At 36.7% G+C, this 21111-nt stretch overlaps 2 protein-coding genes across 5 annotated transcripts in view; both read right to left on the bottom strand.

The window, feature by feature from the left end:
- NRDC (nardilysin convertase) overlaps positions 1–21111 on the bottom strand; it is a 102643-nt gene that overhangs the window by 56890 nt on the left and 24642 nt on the right. For 3 of the 4 annotated variants that reach the window (XR_006962610.1, XM_047082431.1, XM_047082432.1), the window contains exons 2-3: positions 4658–4967; positions 480–561 (exon numbers count right to left, since the gene is read on the bottom strand). Coding sequence is in view for 3 of the 4 variants with exons in the window: in XM_047082431.1 (XP_046938387.1) it covers positions 480–561; positions 4658–4967 (392 nt within the window). In the remaining variant the exon portion in view is untranslated. Of the gene's footprint in view, positions 1–479; positions 562–716; positions 787–1689; positions 1821–4657; positions 4968–21111 lie in introns of all 4 variants that reach the window. The other variant, XM_047082433.1, reaches the window with a different exon arrangement.
- LOC124515768 (S-adenosylmethionine decarboxylase proenzyme-like) lies at positions 14150–19569 on the bottom strand. Its single transcript, XM_047084784.1, is given in 4 exon segments — positions 14150–15840; positions 15842–16012; positions 18256–18339; positions 19537–19569. Coding segments are annotated over 4 exon segments (1158 nt in total). The 3' UTR covers positions 14150–14970.

Here is a 21111-nt window from a genome sequence, read left to right as displayed (position 1 = left end):
TACCATACCAGAACAATAATAAAATCTACATTTTAAAATAGTTTTATAGGTGGGCTTCATTCTAATCCACAAAATTATACAGTCAAGGAGATTAAAATTAAGTCTTCCCCTATGATATTAATAAATGTTTTTCCTTCGGGGCGCTGGAGCAGCTCAGTCAGTTAAGTGTCCGACTTCTGCTCAGGTCATGATCTCACAGTTCTTCCCAGTGTCGGGCTCTGTGCTGACAGCCCTGAGCCTGGAGTCTGCTTCGGATTCTGTTTCCCTCTCTCTCTCTCTGCCCCTGCCCCACTTACACTCTGTCTCTGTCTCTCAAAAATAAATGTTTAAAAAACTTTTTTTAAATAAATAAATGTTTTTCTTAGTCTTTTATTAAACATATCACATTTCTATAAAACCAGTTATTTATCTTTAAAATCAATTTGTACAAATTTGGAGGAAAAAACACACTCAGGAATAATATTCTGTAAAGATCTTACTGTGTTCCAAAAAGTGTGCCAGCCCAGGCAGGTCATCTGGATCAGCAAAACTCCCAACTCCAACACAAAGAGCCGCTGCAGACTGTTGTAAGTAGAACACATGCAAATAGTGAGTCAATCCTAAAGGAATAACACTGTCATCACATATTAAGGATTCACTTGGAGATGGATGTTTCCAACAGAAAGTAACAAAATTCTTTCCCTGAGAATCAGGAGGAGCAGCATAGTGAAACTCACCAGAACTGTGTCAGTTTCACCCTGCTGCTCCTCCTCTTGCCATCCTCCCAAATGCTGAACAGGTGCAGACCTAAGGGAAAAAGCAGAAACAGAAAAAAAAAAAGGAAAGGGGACTAGCCAGCCCACCCAAATATCATTTCCTGACAGCATTTCAGAGTTCCGAACCAAGTATGTTTCCTGACTTAATAGATTTTGGAAATCTGCAGAAATAATTTATCTAGGTAGATTATTTCTAAAGATCTTAGCAATTAACGACTATGTGTTCAGTAACTCAGTTATCAGAGGTGAGACTTCTCAATATGTTACTCAGAAAATTTTGTTTTTATTAAAACAGGGTAAAAAATAACACGTCAGGAAAACATTTAATAAAGATAGTAAATGGTTAAAAAAGAAAGTCTTTATTAAAAAAAACTACAGAACTAAACTTTAAAGAGGCTTTTTAGTTCTTCTTTTCTTATTGATGATATACAGAACATATATCTGATCAGTAGGTATTCTCCCAATACCTTGGGCAAATCAGAGTTTTTAACAAAATGGATGGCCAACAGGTATACCAAATTATGCACTAAAAATGATTAGGGTATACCATTATGTGATTGTAAACTAAAAGACACAAAACAGAAGAGGAAAATAGTCAATTTGAATCCTTGAGGATAGGAAGTTGAATTATTAGCTTTCCCCACATTTTAGAAATGTCAATTTTAAAAGGCTAACATTTGGTGATATAGACTGTTTTGATAAATGGTTACTCCTCTAAAAAGAGAGCTTTCAAAAAATAGCATGTACCTGGCATAAAGCCTGACCATGTGTCATAAATGGAAAATATGTTTACAGAAGAACCAAACAGCCTCATTTTACACTGTAAATCCCATTTTGAAGTTGTAGGCACATAAACTCAGTTAAAAAATAGGGGAATATCCACTTCTTCAAACTACAGTCTAACCTGTTCTGGGATGTTTAATAGGTGCCTAACCTGCTTTCAGCTCCAACTACCCCATAAAGATTTCTTGCTTCGACCAGGGTTGAAGACATTTTTGTATAAGATGACTTAAACCACAGTCTATCAGTCAGCTTTGACCACAGCAAAAACAGGCTCTGCGATTGCTAGAAAAGAAATTCATACTTGAGCATTATCTACCCAAGAAATTCATACTTGAGAAATTCATACTTGAGAACTGACTTAAGAAAACCCTGAACAAATCATAATTCTGTATGTATCATACTTAAATTTCAACCTTGTTAGTTTATCAAACCTTTCAGATCAAGAACAACTTCCTTTTGGGAAGATGAAGATGGAGAGGGCTAAAAATGATGCCTCAGGTAAGTAGTTAATTCTTAATTAGGTAAATGTTCTCCAAAAACCTCAAAATTATTTCTTCCCGCTTCTTTTATTAGCTTTCATATTTACCTTAAACAAGATCCACATTTTTCAAATAAAAATTAAACCATAAAATCACTGAAAAACCCTAAGCTACTCTTTAAGCCATCTCTTACATAGACTATTTCTCTTTTGCATACACTTATTCATTCATGAATATAAATCATTTCCAATGTTACAATCAGTCATAGGATCTTTCCTTTCATTAGTATAACCACTGCATCTGAATAAACAATTTGATTTCATCTTCAAACTACATTAGGTTCCTGCATTCCTTTCTAATATGATCTAGAACATTAGCAATCAATATCTTATGAGGGAATATATCAACTGAGTTTTCAGAAAAGAAAGGCAGCATCTAAACCATTTTTAAATGAGCACTAGAATCTGATCTTGCTGTTCTAAAAAAGGTAAACATTTAGAGTTTGATCCACCTAAGCAAAATAAAAAGGGGTACCAAAATACTGGATGCACATCTTCATTAGTCAAAGGGGCTTACAACCCCTATAATAAATCTAAAGTATTTTACTATGTCTTGACAATAAAATCGGCTGTCAAAACAAGTCTTTAACCCTAGAGTTTTACTTATCAGTTGACAGATGATATAAAGAAATCCAAAGTATGGAAAAGTTGCTAACAGATATGGAAGGAAACTTTTAGATGGGAAATATTCACTTATTAAGTTATAACATAATCAGTTTTAGAGCTAAAATAGGACTTAAAAATTATGTATATAATCTAGGGACACCTGGCTGGCTCAGTCAGTAAGAGTATGTGATTCTTGAACTCAGGATTTTCAGTTCATGTCCCACATTGGGGGAGAGATTACTTAAAGAAAAAATAAAATCTTAAAAAAAATAATTACCTATATAATCTAATCCTGTTGTTTTAGAAATAAGAAAATGAAAAGGCGTAAAACCATAGAGATAGAGACAGAGCCAGAATTAGAACTCAGGTTTCCTGACTGTCAGTGTTCTTTTCACTTTGTGACTTATATAATTTCTTCCTATTATTGCTCTATTTGGAATTATGAGATCTATTTTAAATTAATGTATTAGTTCCCAATTTATTTATAAAGACCTTAATACAAAGTATCAAGTGGCATATGTATATATATTTTTTTTCCTTTCAGTATTTTGGTTTTTATAACTAAAGTTTTCCAACTAAAACCACTTGTCCTAACATGTTACCCCAAAACAGGCATTACTCATAATCTACATAGCAAGGGGCAAATAGCTTCTCACAAACATGACTCAATCCCCTTTCAACAAAAAAGTGAAAAAACTGGTACAATCTTCTTTAAGAAAGTAATTTTTCCAGGAAGAGTGACTATCAAAAGGATTTACTCATAACATATTTACACTACCTATATCTCACATCTTTTTATCTCTGAAGGCTGACCACCTTATGGTAGAATACATTTGACATCTATATTTTAGTCTTAATAATATGAACCTTACTTCATTTGTATGTTGACTGTACCATGTTGAATATATTATCAGTATTCAAAAAACTAGCTTTAACAAACATTTGCTGATCAATCCCACTATAATGCCTCCAAAATATTATCCTCGAATGTAGGTACTCCCTACTGCAAAATGGAGGCATTCTTTAAAAGATATCTAGAGAGGAAAATTCTCCTTATCAAGCCCTATTGATATATTTACTTATTGTTATTACACTTGACCCATGAACAACATAGGTTTGAACTGCCCAGGTCCACTTAACTTGTATTTTTCAATAGATACAACACTGCAAATGTACTTTCTCTTACGATTTTCCTCATAACATTATCTCTAGCTCACTTTACTGTAAGAATACAATACATAATACATATACAAAATATGTGTTAATCAACTGTTTGTGTTATCAGTAAGTCTTCTAGGGAAAAGTAAGCTATTAGTAGTTAAGTTTTAGGTGAATCAAAAGTTATACATGGATTTCCAACTGCACAGGAGGTTGGGGACCCCTAAACCCCACATTGTTCAAGAGTCAAAGTTCAAACTGCCCATTTTTATTTCAATTCCTCCAACTTATTTGGTGCCTCCCCATAAAAAGAGAAAAAATACATGAAATTACTAAGCGGAAATTATCCATGAGGATGCTTAGAACCAAAGGCCCAGGTGAAAATTCTACACTACCCTGTTCTTTTTCCAGTCCCTCCAAGGATAATATACTCTCCTATCCCTCTATTCCAAGCTAAGAATTGCACAGATCCTCAAATATTACCAGTGAAAACCTCTGAGACTTATGATTATGAGATCATTACATTTTGAGTTTTTCTTTATTTTCCATTCATTTCTTTTTTATATACATATGAAATTTATTGTCAAATTGGTTTCCATACTCCATTCATTTCTATAATGAGCTTTTATACTTTCCTAATCAGAGCAAAATGTTTTTTAAATATTATTTTTATACAGAATAAATAGACCTTTACTAAAGATCAAAAGATAAATATATATACTTCCTTTTTTACATTAAGAAATAAAACATGAATTTAGGACTTATCCCAAAGAATTCCCAAATCAGAAAAAGACATAATAATAGACAAGATTCACACCTGTTTTTCAGTGGTTTTCTTTCTAGCTTCTGCCCTCTCTTCTAATTCTTCTAATTCATTATCCTCAGTATCAAGATCCTCATCATCATGTTCATCCTCATCATCAAACTCATCTTCATCATCAAAACCCTCTTCATCATCATCTTCTATTTCAGCTCCAGAATCTTCATCATCATCGTCGTCATCATCGTCTTCTTCTTCTTCCTCTTCGTCATCTTCCTCATCATCTGTTGCATCTCCTGTTTTACCTTCCATATTACTTAGGTCTGAAATCAAAAGTGCCTGCAAGCCATTCCGTAATTTGATGTACCTAAAAAAAAGAGGAAAAAAAAAATCACAAACATTTTGAGTCAGCTATTCATTACGTCACACAAGTAATCATCTTAGCAGAATTTAAAAAACAAAACAAAACAAAAAAAAACACAGGCTCAAACTCACGAACCATGAGATCATGACCTGAGCCAAAGCCAACTTAACCTATTGAGCCACTCAGATGCCCCATCATACTTTTATCAGACAAAATGGACTTCAAAAGAAAGAAAGTCATTATATAATGATAAAGGTGTCAGTTCATCAAAAGATGTAACGATTGTAAATATGCGTGCTCCCAACACCCAAGCAACAAAATATATTAAGTAAATAATAACAAATCTTAAGGGAAAAATAGACAGCAATACAATAATTATAGGGGAATTCAATACCCCACTATCAGTAATAGACAAATCATCCAGAAAGAAAATCAACAAGGAAACATTCGAATTGAACCACACTTAAAAAAAATGTACTCAATACACATACAGAACATTCTATCCAACAGCAGCACAATACACATTCTTCTCAAGTGCACATAGAACATTCTCCAGGACAGGTCATATGATAGACTACAAGATAAATCTTAGCAAATTTAAGATTGAAATTATACCAACTATTTTCTCTAACTACAATGGTATGAAACTACTCATTGACAGCAAAAGGAAAGTGAGAAGTTCTACAAAATTGTGGAAACTAAACAACACACTTCTAAACAATTAAGTCAAAGAAGAAATCAAGAGGGGAATAAAAAATTATCTCAAAACAAATGAAAATGGAAATACAACATATCAAATACTGTGGAACACAGCAAAAACTCTTCTGTGAAGACAGTTTATAGCAATAAATACATGTATTAAGAATTCAGAATGAGGGGCGCCTGGGTGGCTCAGTCGGCTAAGCTTCTGACTTTGGCTCAGGTCATGATCTCACAGTTCGTGAGTTCAATCCCTGCATCAGGCTCTGTGCTGACAGCTCAGAGCCTGGAAACTGCTTTGAGTTCTGTCTCCCTCTCTCTCTGCCCCTCCCCCTCCCTGCTCATTCTCCCCTCTCTCAGAAATAACATTAAAAAAAAATTTTTTTTAAACAATCAGAATTATCTCAACCTAATTTTGAACCTCAAGAAACTAGAAAATAAGAAATTAAGCCCAAAGTTAGCAGAAGGAAGGAAATAACAAAGATCACAGCAGAAAAATATGCAATGTCAATAAAATACCTAACCTAGAATAAATGGATACATTTCAGAAACACAACCTATCAAGACTGAATCAGGAAGAAATACACAATCTGAACAGACCAATAACAAAGAGATTGAATCAGTAATCAAAAAACTCCCAACACAAAAAACTCTGGCCTGACAGAATCACTGGAGAATTCTACCAAACATTTAAAGAAGAATTAACACCTCAAATCCTCCTCAAATTCTTCTAACATAACAAGGATGAGGGAACACTTCCAAACCAGTTCTATGAACCTACCATTACTCTGATAAAGAAACCTATAGGCCAATATGCCTAATGAATACAGATGCAAAAATTCTCATCAAGATATTAGCAAACTGAGTTCAAGAATATTTAAAAGGATATACACCATGACTAAGTGGGAGTTACTCCTGGGATGCAAGGGAGGTTCAATACATGCAAATCAGAAATATAATACATCACATCAATAAAATGAAAAACAAAAATCACATGATCATTTCCATACACACAAAAAAAGCATTGTATATTATTTACATAATACATCCTCTCATGATGAAAACCCTTAATGTACTGGGCATATAAGGAACATATCTCAGAATAATAAAGGCCACATGTGACAAACTCACAGCTAACACTATAGGCTTACCTCTGAAATACAGGTCAATCCCAAACCACCACAATAAAGTACATATCACAATAAAGTGAGTCAAATGAATTTTGTTTCCCAGTGCATATAAAAGTTATATTTACATTATACTGTAGCCTATTAAGCAATAACATTATGTCTAGAAAAAAATGTATATGCCTTAATTAAAAATACTTTATTGCTAAAAAAAAAAGCTAACCATCATCTGAGCTTTCGGCAAATCATAATCACTGATCACAGATCACCATAACAATTGTAATAATGAAAACATTTGAAACATGTGATAATTATCAGAAACATGAAGTGAGCAAACGCTGTTGGAAAAATGGTGCCAAAAGATTTGCTTGACACAGCTTTGCCACAAACCCTGTATTTGCAAAAAATGCAGTATCTGTGAAGTGCAATAAAATGAGGTATGCCTGTATACTCAGTGAAAAACTGAAAGTATTTCCTCTAAGGTCAGAAACAAGGATGTCCACTCTCACCACTCCTATTCAATATAGTACTGAAGCCCTAGATAGAGCAATTAGGAAAGACAAAGATAAAAAAGGCATCCAAATCATAAAATAATAATTAAAAACCACTACTATTTGCTGAACATATGATCTTAGAGAAAATCCGAAAAAAACAATCCAAAAACTACCAGTAAACTGGCAGGCTACAAATCAACATACAGAAATTAACTACATTCCTTTACAGTAATGACGAGGCACCTGAAAATGAAATAAAGAAAACAATCCCATTCACATTAGCATCAAAAACAATAAAATACTTAATAAATTTAAGCAAGGAAGTGAAAGATCTGTACAATGAAAACAATGCTTTGCTGAAAGAAATTTAAAAAGATGCCAATGGAAAGCCATCCCATGATCATGGATCAGAAGAATTAATATTGTTAAAATGGCCATACTACCCAAAGCTATTTATATACTCAATGCAATCCCCATCAAAATATCCAAGGCATTCATTCATCACAGAAATAGAAGAAACAATCCTAAAATTTGTGTGGAACCACAAAAGACCTTGAATAGACAAAGAAATCCTGAGAAAAAAGAACAAAGCCAGATGTATCATACTCCTGGATCTCAAACTATACTACAAAAGCCATAGTAATAAAAATAGTATGATACTGGCACAGAAATAGACACATCAACCAGTAAAACAGAATAGAGAGCCCAGAATTAAATCCCTGGATATATGGTCAACAATACTCAACAAAGGAACCAAAAATACCCAATGGTGAAAGGACAGTCTCTTCAGCAAATGACACTATAAAAACTGGAGAAACATACGCAGAGCAGTGAAACTGGACCCTACCTCACACCGCTCACAGAAATTGAAATGGATCAAAGACTTAAATATAAGACCTGATACCATAAAATTCCTAGAAAAAATGTAGGAAAGAAGCTCACCACCATTGGTCTTGGCAATGATTTTTCTTTTCTTTTTTTTTTTTTTTTACATCTATTTATTTATCTAAGTAATCTCTACACAACATGGGGCTCAAACTCATGACCCCAAGATCAAGATTTGCACACTCCACTGACTGAGCCAGCCAGGCACGTCCCTGGCAATGATTTTTCTATACAATGCCAAATGCATAAACAACAAAAGCAAAAAACAAATGAGACTATATCAAACCCAAAACCTTCTGTACAGACCAAGAAACAACTAACAACATGAAAGACAACCTACAGGAGAAAATTTTTACAAACCATATACTGAATAAGGTGTTAATATCCAAAATATATAAAGAACAAAAGTCAATTTAATAACAAAAACAATTCAATTTTAAAAAGGGCAGAAGAACTAGATACTTTTCCAAAGAGAACATCAAAATGGCCAACAAATACATGAAAAGATGCTTAACATCATAGTTATCGTTGAAGTACAAATAAAAACCACAATAAGCTATTATCTCACACCTGTCAGAATAGCTATCATTAAGAAAACAAAAGACAACAAGTGCTAGAGAGAATGTGGTGAAAAGAAAACCCTTAACATTAATGGTAGGTATACAAATTGGTCCAACTACTATGAAAAACAATACAGAGGTTCCTCAAAATATTAAAATTAGATCTACCATGAAATGCAGCAATTCCACTTCTGGGCATATACCCAAAGGAAATGAAAAGAGGAATTCAACAAGATATATGCACTGCCATGTTTATTGCAGCACTATTCATAATAGCCAAGATATGGAAACAACCCAAATGTCCATCAATGATTGAATGAATAAAGTAGATGTGGTATGTACACACAATGGAATATTATTCAGCCATGTGAAAGGACAAAATGGACAGAACTTGAGCACATTATACTAAATGAGATAAGACAGAGATAAACATATATCACTTATATGTGGTATCTAAAGAGGTTAAACCTGTAAAAAAGAGAATAAAATGGTGGTTGTAAGGGGATGGGGGTTAGGGGTGGGAAGTAAGAGTGATAGTGTTTAAGAGAACAAACTTATAATGAGTAGCAAATAAGCCACAGCAATTTTACACACAGTATAATGAATATAGACAAAAATACTGTACTATAATTAGGTAAGGTGACGAACATCACCGTATCAGCAATATTACAATACAAAAGTTTATCAAAGTAACATACTATACACCTTAAACTTACACAATGTTACATACTATATTTATTCAACAAAAACAGAAAAAGTCAGTCTAGCAGAAACTGGGAAGAATAATGTGCAAAGAAAGATGACTTAAGATGAAAGACTGAACATATACATTTACCTACTTTCATACCAAAAATCACATTTAAATAACCAAAAAAGTTATATTTCATTTTGGTTTTGAGAATAAAATCATGACAGACTCAGAAAATAGAAAAGGACACTGTTAGCAGATCAGAAGTTTTTAGAAATTATTAGAAAACAGTAAGTAAATTTAATTAGACTAATGGAGAAAATAGAAAGGAGAACTGCAGGCCTACCTAAATATACGTGATAAAACATTACTTCTTCCCAAGAAGCCCTGGAGGAAGCCTAACTCCACACCAAAAAATGAAAGTAGGGAGAGACTCAGGGCAAGACGCTCAATTATTAACTGAAATGGAAATAACCCAAATGTCTAGTGACAGCAGAATGGAGAAACTGTGGTATGTTCAAAGAATGTATTTCTTTTTCACATAGTATTATAATACAGAAAAATACAGGGGCGCCTGTGTGGCTCAGTCAGTTAAGGCCCGACTTCGGCTCAGGTCATGATCTCAGGGTTTGTGGGTTCAAGCCCTGCGTCAGGCTCTGTGCTATCAGCTCGGAGCCTGGAGCCTGCTGCGGATTCTGTGTCTCCCTCTCTCTCTGCCCCTCCCCTGCTCATACTCTATCTCTCTCTCTCTCTCTCAAAAATAAATAATAAAGATTTAAAAAAAATTTTTAAATACAGGAAACTACATAATCCAACAAAAAGCTACATATGTGGTAAATCTTAAAAATATAATAAGTGTAGGGGCATCTGGGTGGCTCAATCAGTTAAGTGTCCAACTCTTAGTTTTGGCTCAGGTCATGGAATTCTCTCTCTCTCCCTCTCTCTTACCCCTCCCTCCAAGCTCTGTCTCTCTCTCTCTCTCTCCAAATAAATAAGTAAACTTAAAAAAAAAAAAAAATAGGGGCACCTGGGTGGCTTAGTCAGTTAAGTGACCAACTTTGGCTCAGATCATGATCTCATGGTTGGTGGGTTAGAGCCCCACATGGGGCTCTGTGCTGACAGCTCAGAGCATGGAGTCTGCTTCAGATTCTGTGTCTCCCTCTCTCTCTGCTCTTCCCTGTTCATGCTCTCTCTCTTAAAAATAAATAAAATATTTTTTAAATTAAAAATAGGAGTATAAAAAGCATATCACAAAGGATTATATACCATATGAATATCATTTATATAAAACCAAAAAAAAAAAAAGGAAAAGTAAAGACTATATTTGGCTATACATATGCATGTGATAAAACTTCTTTTTAAACAAAGGAATGATAAATACAAAATTCAGAATAGTTATGGGGGCAAACAACATGGGAGGGTAGAGGAAGGGGCATGTGGCAGAACACTAAAGTAGATCCTAGTTTTGTTTTTTATTTAAAAAAATTTTTGACCTTTATTTATTTTGATCTTTATTTATTTTTGAGAGACAGAGAGACAGAGCATGAACTGGGGAGGGGCAGAGAGAGAGGGAGACACAGACTCAGATGCAGGTTCCAGGCTCTGAGCTATCAGCACAGAGACTGACACAGGGCTCGAACTCACAGACTGCAAGATCATGACCTGAGCTGAAGTCGGACACTTAGGCTGAGCCACTCAGGTGCCTCTGAAGTTTTTTGTTTTTTTTTTTTTAATGTTTTATTTATTTTTGACTGAGAGAGAGACTGAGCATGAGCAGGGGAAGAGCAGAGAGAGGGAGACACAGAATGTGAAGCAGGCTCCAGGCTCTGAGCTGTCAGCACAGAGCCTGACATGGGGCTCGAACTCACGGACCGCGAGATCATGACCTGAGCCGAAGTCCGACGCTCAACCGACTGAGCCACCCAGGCGCCCCATGAAATAGTTTTAAGTTGAGTAATAGGTTATCCATTTTGGGGTTTATTATGCACCATAAACGCTGTGTGTTCTCTTTTGTATATATAAAATATTAGTCTTGGGGCTCCTGGGTGGTTCAGTCGGTTAAGCGTCCCACTTCGGCTCAGGTCGTGATCTAGCTGTCCGTGAGTTCGAGCCCCACGTCAGGCTCTGTGCTGACAGCTCAGAGCCTGGAGCCTGTTTCAGATTCTGTGTTTCCCTCTCTCTGACCCTCCCCCATTCATGCTCTGTCTCTCTCTGTCTCAAAAATAAATAAACGTTAAAAAAATAAATAAAAATAAAATATTAGTCTTATAAATTTCTTAAGTAACAATCAAAGGAACTTCATTAATAATAGGCCAGTCAGGTCATGCTCCTCTGTGCCAAATAATCAACTCAACAGCAGTAGGATATGTTAAAATCAAAGAGCTATTTTCTAAGAATGTGAACAATCTGTCAAGAAATGAATCCTAGGATAAATCTTAAGACACAGAATCTTCAAAAGGCAAACATCAAGGTATGTAAAAAAAAAAAAAAAAATCGGGTGGGGGGGAACACCCCAAACAGCCTTTGTAAAATGTATTTTTTTTACTAGCTTCAAATTTTCAAAACCAGAAAAAGAAAAGGGTGGGGGTGGGTGGAGGCATTCTACTTTCAAAATAATCCTAAGCATTCCACTTGCAAAACAGAGCACAGGAAGCCTGGGTGGCTCAGTGGGTTAAGCATCTGACTCTTTGATTTCAGCTCAGGTCATGATCTCACAGTTTGTGAGATTGAGCACTGCATCAGGCTCCACACTAACAGTATGGAGCTTGCTTGAGATACCCTCACCCCCTCTCTGTCCCTCCCCCTGCCGTGCATGCTCTCTTTCTCTCTCTCAAAATAAACTCAAAAATCTATCCTCAGCAGTCTGAAAAAGCAGATCAGGTGTGTTATGGGCTAAATTATGTTCTCCCAAAGTCATATGTTGAAGTCCTAACCTCTAGTACCTCAGACTGTGACTATATTTAGAAATAGAACCTTTAAAGAGATATGACTAAGTTAAAATGAGGCCACTGAGGTGAACCCTAATCCAATCTGACTGGTATACTTATAAGACAAAGACATTTGGACACAGATAACAGATGTATCTACACAGATAAAAGATCACATGAGGACAGAGCAAGAAGGCAGCCACCTGTAAGTCATAGAAGCCTCAGAAGAAACCTAACTATTGACACTCAAATCTTGGGACTTCTAGCCTCCAAAATTGTAAGAAAGTAAATTTCTGTTGTTTAAGGCACCCAGTCTGTGGTATTTTGTCAAAACAATCCTAACAACTAATACAAGGCACTTCACTTTTCAAAAGTCTGTGGTATTTTGTCAAAACAATCCTAACAACTAATACAAGGCACTTCACTTTTCAAAAATCATCAATGGCTTCCTGTCATACTTGGAATAAAATCCAAAATCGTTACCAGAGCCTAGAAAGCTCCACATAATCTGTCCACCCACTACCTCTCCAACCTGCTTTCCCTCCACTCTTCCCTCATCCTCTTTGCTCTAACCAAATGACTCTTCTTTTTTTTTTTTTTTTCCAACGTTTATTTATTTTTGGGACAGAGAGAGACAGAGCATGAACGGGGGAGGGGCAGAGAGAGAGGGAAACACAGAATCGGAAACAGGCTCCAGGCTCTGAGCCATCAGCCCAGAGCCTGACGCGGGGCTCGAACTCCTGACCGCGAGATCATGACCTGGCTGAAGTCGGACACTTAACCAACTGCGCCACCCAGGCGCCCCAAATGACTCTTGTTTCAAGAACATTCCCAACAGGCTTCACACTGGGGCCTTTGGGCTTGCTACTCCCAGTCCTAAAGCTCTATCCCAAGTACAGTATTTGCATGACTGTTCCATCTAGTTCAAGTCTTTACTGAAATTTCCCCTTTTCAGAAACTTTCTCTGACCACACTATCTAAAATAGCACCCCAATCTCTATGCTTTTTTATCCTTTTACTTTTTTCTCAACATTTGGCTCTCTCCTTCCTTCCTTCTTACCTTTTCTCCCTCCCTTCCTTCTTCCTTCCCTTCCTTCCCTTCTTTCTATTGTCTACACCTTTAGAATGTTAGTTCTGAGAGCAGAGCTCTTCTTTTTCTTCACAGCCATATCCCCAGCACCAGAGACATTGTCTGGCACTTAGTAAACGTTTTAAGAGACATTGTTTGGCACTTAGGAACCATTTAAAGATTTCTTGAATGAACAGAAGAAGGTTAATGCCTGATACATGGTAGGTATTTAATATCTGCTAAATGAAACAAAATGTCAGATAAAATCTAACACCTACTTTTATAGAAACAAATAAAAATATGTGTATAGGGGCACCTGGGTGGCTCAGCTGGTTAAGCCTCAGACTCTTGATTTCAGCTCATGTCAGGATCTCACAATTCATGGGATTGAGCCCCATGTCAGGCTCTGCACTGAGTGTGCAGCCTACTTGGTCTCTCTCCCCCTCTCTCCCCTTTCCTCTTACTCTCTCAAAATAAACATTAAAAAGAAAAGTATGTGTACACCTGTACACATTAAATATATATAAAGGTATAAACCAAATATAACATATATATGTACAGAGAGGAATAAAAGTAGAGCAGGATACAAAGAATCTCCATGCTTTAAAAATTTGTCTATAGTCTATCACTTCTGTACTTTTCAATCTTTTGTAATAAAAGTATGTTCAATTATTATTTATATAATAAAAATTTAGTAAAAATCCAAAACCCACTACTCAACAAATTAAGAACACACATATACACACACAAAGCCCTTAGCTTTATAGAGGGTTATCTTTCATAAATCAACACCAAGTCCATTTAAAGAGCCATGGGGAAAAAGTGCTCTTTATCAACACTTTTTTTTTTTTTTTAACAGTGTATTGCTTTATTGAGACGGGGTCAGGAGGCAAGACACCATGGCAAGGAATGAAATCAATTTTTAAAAAAGTACAGGTACAAGAAGCAATAATGTTAAAATAGTAATACACAAAATGGATAACTGCAATCATTTCTTAAAGAGGACTCGGCTCATGGAAGATAAATTTTAAACACTGTTGCAAAAAACAACTGTATGAAGTAGAAATTGGTTTCAGTAATATTAGTAGAGAATATGTTCTGGAAAGTGGAGGTAAATGGATGTAAAATCCTGGCAGCAATTTAATAGAACAGTCCCAGATGATTAGGCTGAGGCCAACACCTAATGAGGACAAAAAGCCTTGTCTGTGGGGAATTTTGGATGATACATGGAGAAATATTACATTGTGCGTAAGCCAAATTGAATTGTTTTCACAAGTGTTGTAAAGTTTCATATAGTAAAAAGTTTTTTCTACATGCACTTCAATTTCACAGCAAGAGTGGCATAGGATACCTAAACACAGAAGAGAGCATTCATGCAAGATATCTAACTCCTTCATATAATAATGCATATAATTCAAAATGATTACATTATCATTACATCTAGGGCTTTCTGCAGCTACAAGGTGGTGGTTATGGAAAGCATGGCTCCCGGTATCAATATCTAAAAAGCAGCCACCACCTCCTTCTATGTGTGTTCTCTTTTTGCATTTGTTCTTATCAACTCTGCTGTTGTTGATGCTTCTTAGCAAAACTGGTAAAAACAAAATTGTAATCATTGAACATAATGCTCTGGCAAGCAAAACATTTAAAACCTTCAATCTTCTGGGGTGAAGAAAGCACTGTGCAACATTTAGAACTCTGATTTACAAACAGGGTGGTCACAAATTTTCCTGGCTTGAAGACTTCCACAACTTTCCTGACCAGGTCATCATAGGAGGTCTGACTTAAGTTTGTTTCAAAGCTAACATAAGAAAATTCTGATTCTGGAGTGATGTGAATAGTCCAATAAGTTCTATCCGATTTCATTCCATTTATCGAATACCCACAAGGATTGAACAGTGTGGCATCAATGACAGAACCTGGTATCACGTCACGAATTCCACTCTCACAAGTGACATCCTTTGCAGTAATACCATCTTTCATGTAGAACTGGTCCATAACTGCTGGGTCAAGCTCACTCATCAGAATTTCCAGGGTCTGATCTGGCTGACTGATTACCTGAGTCTCTGGAAAATCCAAAGTATACAAGTACCAACAGTCAGAATTCACACGTCCCATACAATATGCTGCTCCATTTGGGAAAACTGCATTAAGAAATTCTATTTCTTCCTGGAAATTCCAGTGTGGGTACCCTTGATGAGAAGACTTTGTGAAATTCTTACGAGAATAAAAGCTTTGAATTGAGTCAAATCCATTGTAATCCCTAGCAAGTTTCAACAGAGGAACCAACATTTTCAGCAAGAGGGTGGTACCACAGGTCTTCAAAATGAAATGTCTCTTAGAGACAAACGTGCTACTCTCACTGAGTACATAAGCTTCCTGCTTGTCAGTTGTTACACTTATGATTGAACATTGTACATCCTTCAAAAAGTATGTCCCACTCGGATCTTGGGATAGTGCGAAGATCCCCAGATATTTGGTTTAAGTCAGGTTGCTGCCTGGAGAACCAAACCTCCAGCAGCTTCTCAGTCCCTTCGAAAAACTGTGCAGCTTCTATCACCGTGAGACTAGCAAACAACCAACAACCACAGAAAATCAACTAAATTAAATCTCTTCTCCCACCGCTGCTGCCGTCGCTGCAGATTGTTCCAGTTGTGCTACTAAAGTTCAGTTTCCTTTTTTTTTGCTATAATTTTATATTAAATTTTTTTTAAAAAAGGATTAATAAAATTTTCCTGGCTTTTTTTTTCATGAGTGAAAGTTGAACAAACATGAGCCTGTTGGAAATAGAGGCAGATACAGTTCAGTCTCCTGTAGTCCGCTGTTTCCCCGTTAAAGAGAGTAGAGTGAGCACTAGCTATGTCGTCAGCCATACTGTGGAAGCTCATCACTTCTATTCAACATTGTATTGGAAGTTCTAGTCAATGAAAAAGATCCATGATATAAATAAATAAATAGGAACTATGAGGCAAAAATACTGAAAGCTAGAAGAATTCATTGCAAAATATATGATTACCTAGAGAATGCAAGAATTTAGAAAAACAAAACAAGGAGCTGGTGGCTCAGTTGCTTAAGCATCCAACTATTGATTCATCTCAGGTCATGATCCCACGGTCCTGAGACTGACCCCTGCATCGGGCTCCACTGTGGGCATGGAGCCTGCTTAAGATTTTCTCTCTCCCTCTCCCTCTGCCTCTCTCTCTCCCTCTCTTAAAAGAAAAGAAAAGAAAAAACAGAAGAAAAACAAAAATATTAGTATGAAACAGAGTTCCACAAAGTATTCAAATCAAGAACCATGAACAAAAAATCATGAACTTTCCTATATATCAAACAAAACCAATTAAAATGAGATTTAAATATAAGACCCCATTCACAAAAACAACAGAAACTATAAATACCTAAATATACACTTAATAACAATAGCTAACATATTGTGTTAACTTACAGGTCTTAACCATTTAATCCTCACAATAACCCTAATGAGTTATTATTCTTCCCATTTTATGGATGAGAAAACTAAAGTATAAAAAGGGGTTTTTATTTGCCCAAGCTTAGCACACACTGAACCCAAATAGCATGGCACTATAACTCATTCTTTTCACTACTACTCAACACAATCAACAGGCAGAAAAGTATAAAACTGCAGAAGAAAATAAAAGACGTGACTAATCATACCATGCTGGTGAATGAAAACACCTGATATTGTAAAGATATAAATTCCTTCCCACATGAAATCTGTAAATTCAAGGCAATTCCAATAAGAAAAAATCTCAAGAAGATTTTTTGTGCAACATAACATACACACTGATTCTAAAATTCATGAGGACAAGAGTCACAAAAAAGGCAAGAACATTTTGAAAAGGGAAAACAATGAGAGGGAAGAGCCTTACCAATTATAAAAATATAAACTTTTAAATGAATTGAAATCAAACAGTATACTGGTACAGGAACACTTACAGATCAATGAAACGATATTCTAGAAACAGCAGTCTTTATAATACTGCTGCCAACACCATTTATTATGATTCATAAATGATGCTGAAACAACAGGCAATATCTACTTCCTTACATTCAACACATATAACTTTCAGAGAGATTACAGAACTAAAAGGAAAAAATGTTCTGAAAGTATTTCTTTTTTTTTTTTTTTAATGTTTATATTTGAGAGCACACATGCACGCACGGGAGGGGCAGAGAGAAAGAGGGAGACAGTGAATCCAAAGCAGGCTCTGCTCTGTCAGCAGAAAGCCAGATGCAAGGCTCAAAATCACAAATCATGAGATCAAAACCTCAGCCAAAGTCAGATGCTAAACCGACTGAGCCACCCAGACACCCCTACAAGTTTGTTTTAATGTTTATTTCTTCATTTTGAGAGAGAGAGAGAGAGAGACAGAGACAGAGAGAGAGAAAGAGAGAGGCAGAGAGGGAGAGGTACAGGGAGAGGGAGACAGAGAATCCCAAGCAGGCTCCGCACTGTCAGCGCAGAGCCCGACACAGGGCTCAATCTCACACCCTGAGATCATGATCTGAGCCAAAGTCAGACACTTAACCCACTGAGGCACCCAGGTGCCCCTAATTTAAAACTTTTTTAAAACAAAGCATCATAAACAAAACAAAGAGCAAACTGCATACAGGCATACCTCAGAGATATTACAGGTTCAGTTCCAGATGCCATAATAAAGCAAATATCACAGTAAAGTGAGTCAAGTAAATTATGTTTCCCTGTGCATGTAAGTTATGTTTACACTATGCTGTCATCTATAAAGTGTGCAATAGCATTGTCTAAAAATATATACATACTTTAATTTAAAAAGACTTTTAGGGCTAAAAAATCATCATCACCCAAGCTTTCAGTGAGTCGTAATCTTCTTGCTGGTGGAAGGTCTTGCTTCGATGTTCATGGCTGCTAACTGATCGTGGTGGTGGCTGTTAAAGCACAAGTTGGCTGTGGCAAGTTCTTAAAATAAGACAATAAAGTTGACTGCATCAACTGACTCTTCCTTTCACAAAGGATTTCTCTGTAGCATACAATGTTTGACAACATTATATCCACAGAACTTTTTTAATTTTAATGTTTATTTTTATTTTTGAGAGAGAGAGACAGAGTAGGAGTGGGGAAGCGGCAGAGAGAGAGGGAAACACAGAATCTGAAGCAGGCTCCAGGCTCTGAGCTGTCAGCACAGAGCCCAATGCAGGGCTCGAACCCATGAATCTCAAGATCATGACCTCAGCCAAGGTTGGATGCTTAACTGACTGAGTCACCCAGGAGCCCCTACCCCAGAACTTCTTTAAATTAATCTTCTCAAACTCAACTGCTGCTTCATCAACAAGTTTATATAGTAATCTAAATACTTTGTTGTCCTTTCAACAATCTTCATAGCATCTTTACCAGGAGTAGATTCCATCTCAAGAAATCACTGTCTTTGTTCACCCGTAAGAAGCAACTCCTCATCCATTCAAGTTTTATCATGAGGTTGCAGCAATTCAGTCACACTTCAGCCTCCACTTCTAATTCTCTCACTCTTTCCACAACATCTGCAGTTAGTTCCTCCACTGAAGTCTTGAACCTCTCAAAGTCATCCATGAGGGGCGCCTGGGTGGCGCAGTCGGTTAAGCGTCCGACTTCAGCCAGGTCACGATCTCGCGCTCCGTGAGTTCGAGCCCCGCGTCAGGCTCTGGGCTGATGGCTCGGAGCCTGGAGCCTGTTTCCGATGCTGTGTCTCCCTCTCTCTCTGCCCCTCCCCCGTTCATGCTCTGTCTCTCTCTGTCCCAAAAATAAATAAAAAACGTTGAAAAAAAAAATTAAAAAAAAAAAAAAAAAAGTCATCCATGAGGGTTGGAATCAGCTTCTTCCAAACTCCTATTCAGATACTTGCAGGTATTCTGACCTCTTCCCATGAATCACAAATGTTCTCAACGGCATCTAGATCATGAATCCTTTCCAGCGGGTTTTCGATTTACTTTTTGCCCGGATCCAAGAGAGGAATCAATATCTATGGCAGATATAGTCTTACAACATGTATTTGTTAAATAATAAAAGAAGCCAAAATTACTACTTGATCCATGAACTGCAGAATGGATGTTGTGTTATCATGCATGAAAACAACATTCATCTCATTGTACATCTCCATCATAGCTCTTGGTGACCAACTGCATTGTCAATGAGCAGTAATATTTTTATTTTTTTAATGTTTATTTATTTTTGAGAAAGAGAGAATGCAAGTGCACACAAGCAGGGGAGGGCCAGAGACGGAGAGAGACAGAGAATCCCAAGCAGGCTCCGCGATGTCAGTGCAAAGCCCAACAGGGAACTCTAACTCATGAACCGGGAGATTCATGACCTGGGCCAAAGTCGTACACTCACTCAACTGAGCCACCCAGGCACCCCAGTAATATTTTTTAAAAATAATAATAAAATAAAATGAGCAGAAATCTTTTTTTTTTTAAGGAATCTTTTTTTTTTTTTCTCTGAGCAGGTCTCAACAGTAAGCTTAAATATTCAGTAAGCCATGTTGTAAACAGATGTGCTATCATCCGGGCTTTGTTGTTCCATTTATAGAACACAGGCAGAGTAGATTAAGCATAATTCTTAAAGGCCCTAGGATTTTCAGAATGGTAACTGAGAATTGGCTTCAATTTAGAACCAGCAGCTGCACTAGCTCCTAACATGAGAGTCAGCCTGTCCTTTGACGCTTTGAAGCCAGGCACTGACTACTCCTCTCTAGCTATTAAAGTCCTAGATGGCATCAGCTTCAGCTACACTGAAAATCTATTTAGTGTAGCCACCTTCATTAATTATTTTAGTCAGATCTTCTGGATAACTTGCTGCAGCTTCTATATCTTGCTGCTTCACCTTGCACTTTTATGGAAACAGCTTCTTTCTTTAAACTTCATAAATTAACCTCTGCTAGCTTCAAAATTTTCTTTTGCAGCTTCCTCACCTCTCTCGACCTTTATAAAATTGAAGAGAATCAAGGCCTTGTTTTGGATTAGGCTTTGATTTAAGGAAATAATCTATCCAAACCATTCAAACTTTCTCCATTATCAGGTTGTTCTGCTTTCTTGTCATTCTTATCATTACTGTATTCACTGAAGTAGTACTTTTGATTGCATTCACAATTTGGCTAACTGGCTCAAGAGATCTGGCATTCAGTCTATCTCAGTTTTTAAATTTTTTTTGTTTATTTATTTTTGAAAGAGAGAGAGAGAGAGAGACAGGGAGCAAGGGAAGGGCAGAGAGAAAGGGAGACACAGAATCTGAAGCAGGCTCCAGGCTCTGAACTGTCAGCACAGAGCCCAACACAGGGCTCAAACTCCTGGACCGTAAGATCATGACCTGGGCCAAAGTCAGCCACTTAACTGAGCCACCCAGGCACCCCACAGTCTCAGTTTTTGACATGACTTCCTCACTAAGCTTAATCACTTCTAGCATTTGACTTAAATAAAGTAAGAGACACAAGTCTCTTCCTTTCACTTGTACACTTAACTGTAGAGTTATGAACTGGCCTAATGTCAATATTGTTACATCTCAGGGAACAGGGAAGCCCAAGGAAGAGAGAGGCAGGTGAATGACGAGTCAGTGGACCAGTCAGAACACACACAACATTTATTGACTAAGCTTGCCATCTTATATGGCCACACTTTGTGGCATCCCAAAACAATTACAATAGTAATATCAAAGATAACTGATCACAGATC

Source organism: Lynx rufus, unplaced genomic scaffold (genome assembly GCF_022079265.1).
Source record: "Lynx rufus isolate CCGP_SWC_20201006 ecotype Redwood Valley unplaced genomic scaffold, mLynRuf1.p SCAF_2, whole genome shotgun sequence".
NCBI lineage: Eukaryota > Metazoa > Chordata > Mammalia > Carnivora > Felidae > Lynx > Lynx rufus.
This window is presented reverse-complemented; position numbering and strand designations above follow the sequence as displayed.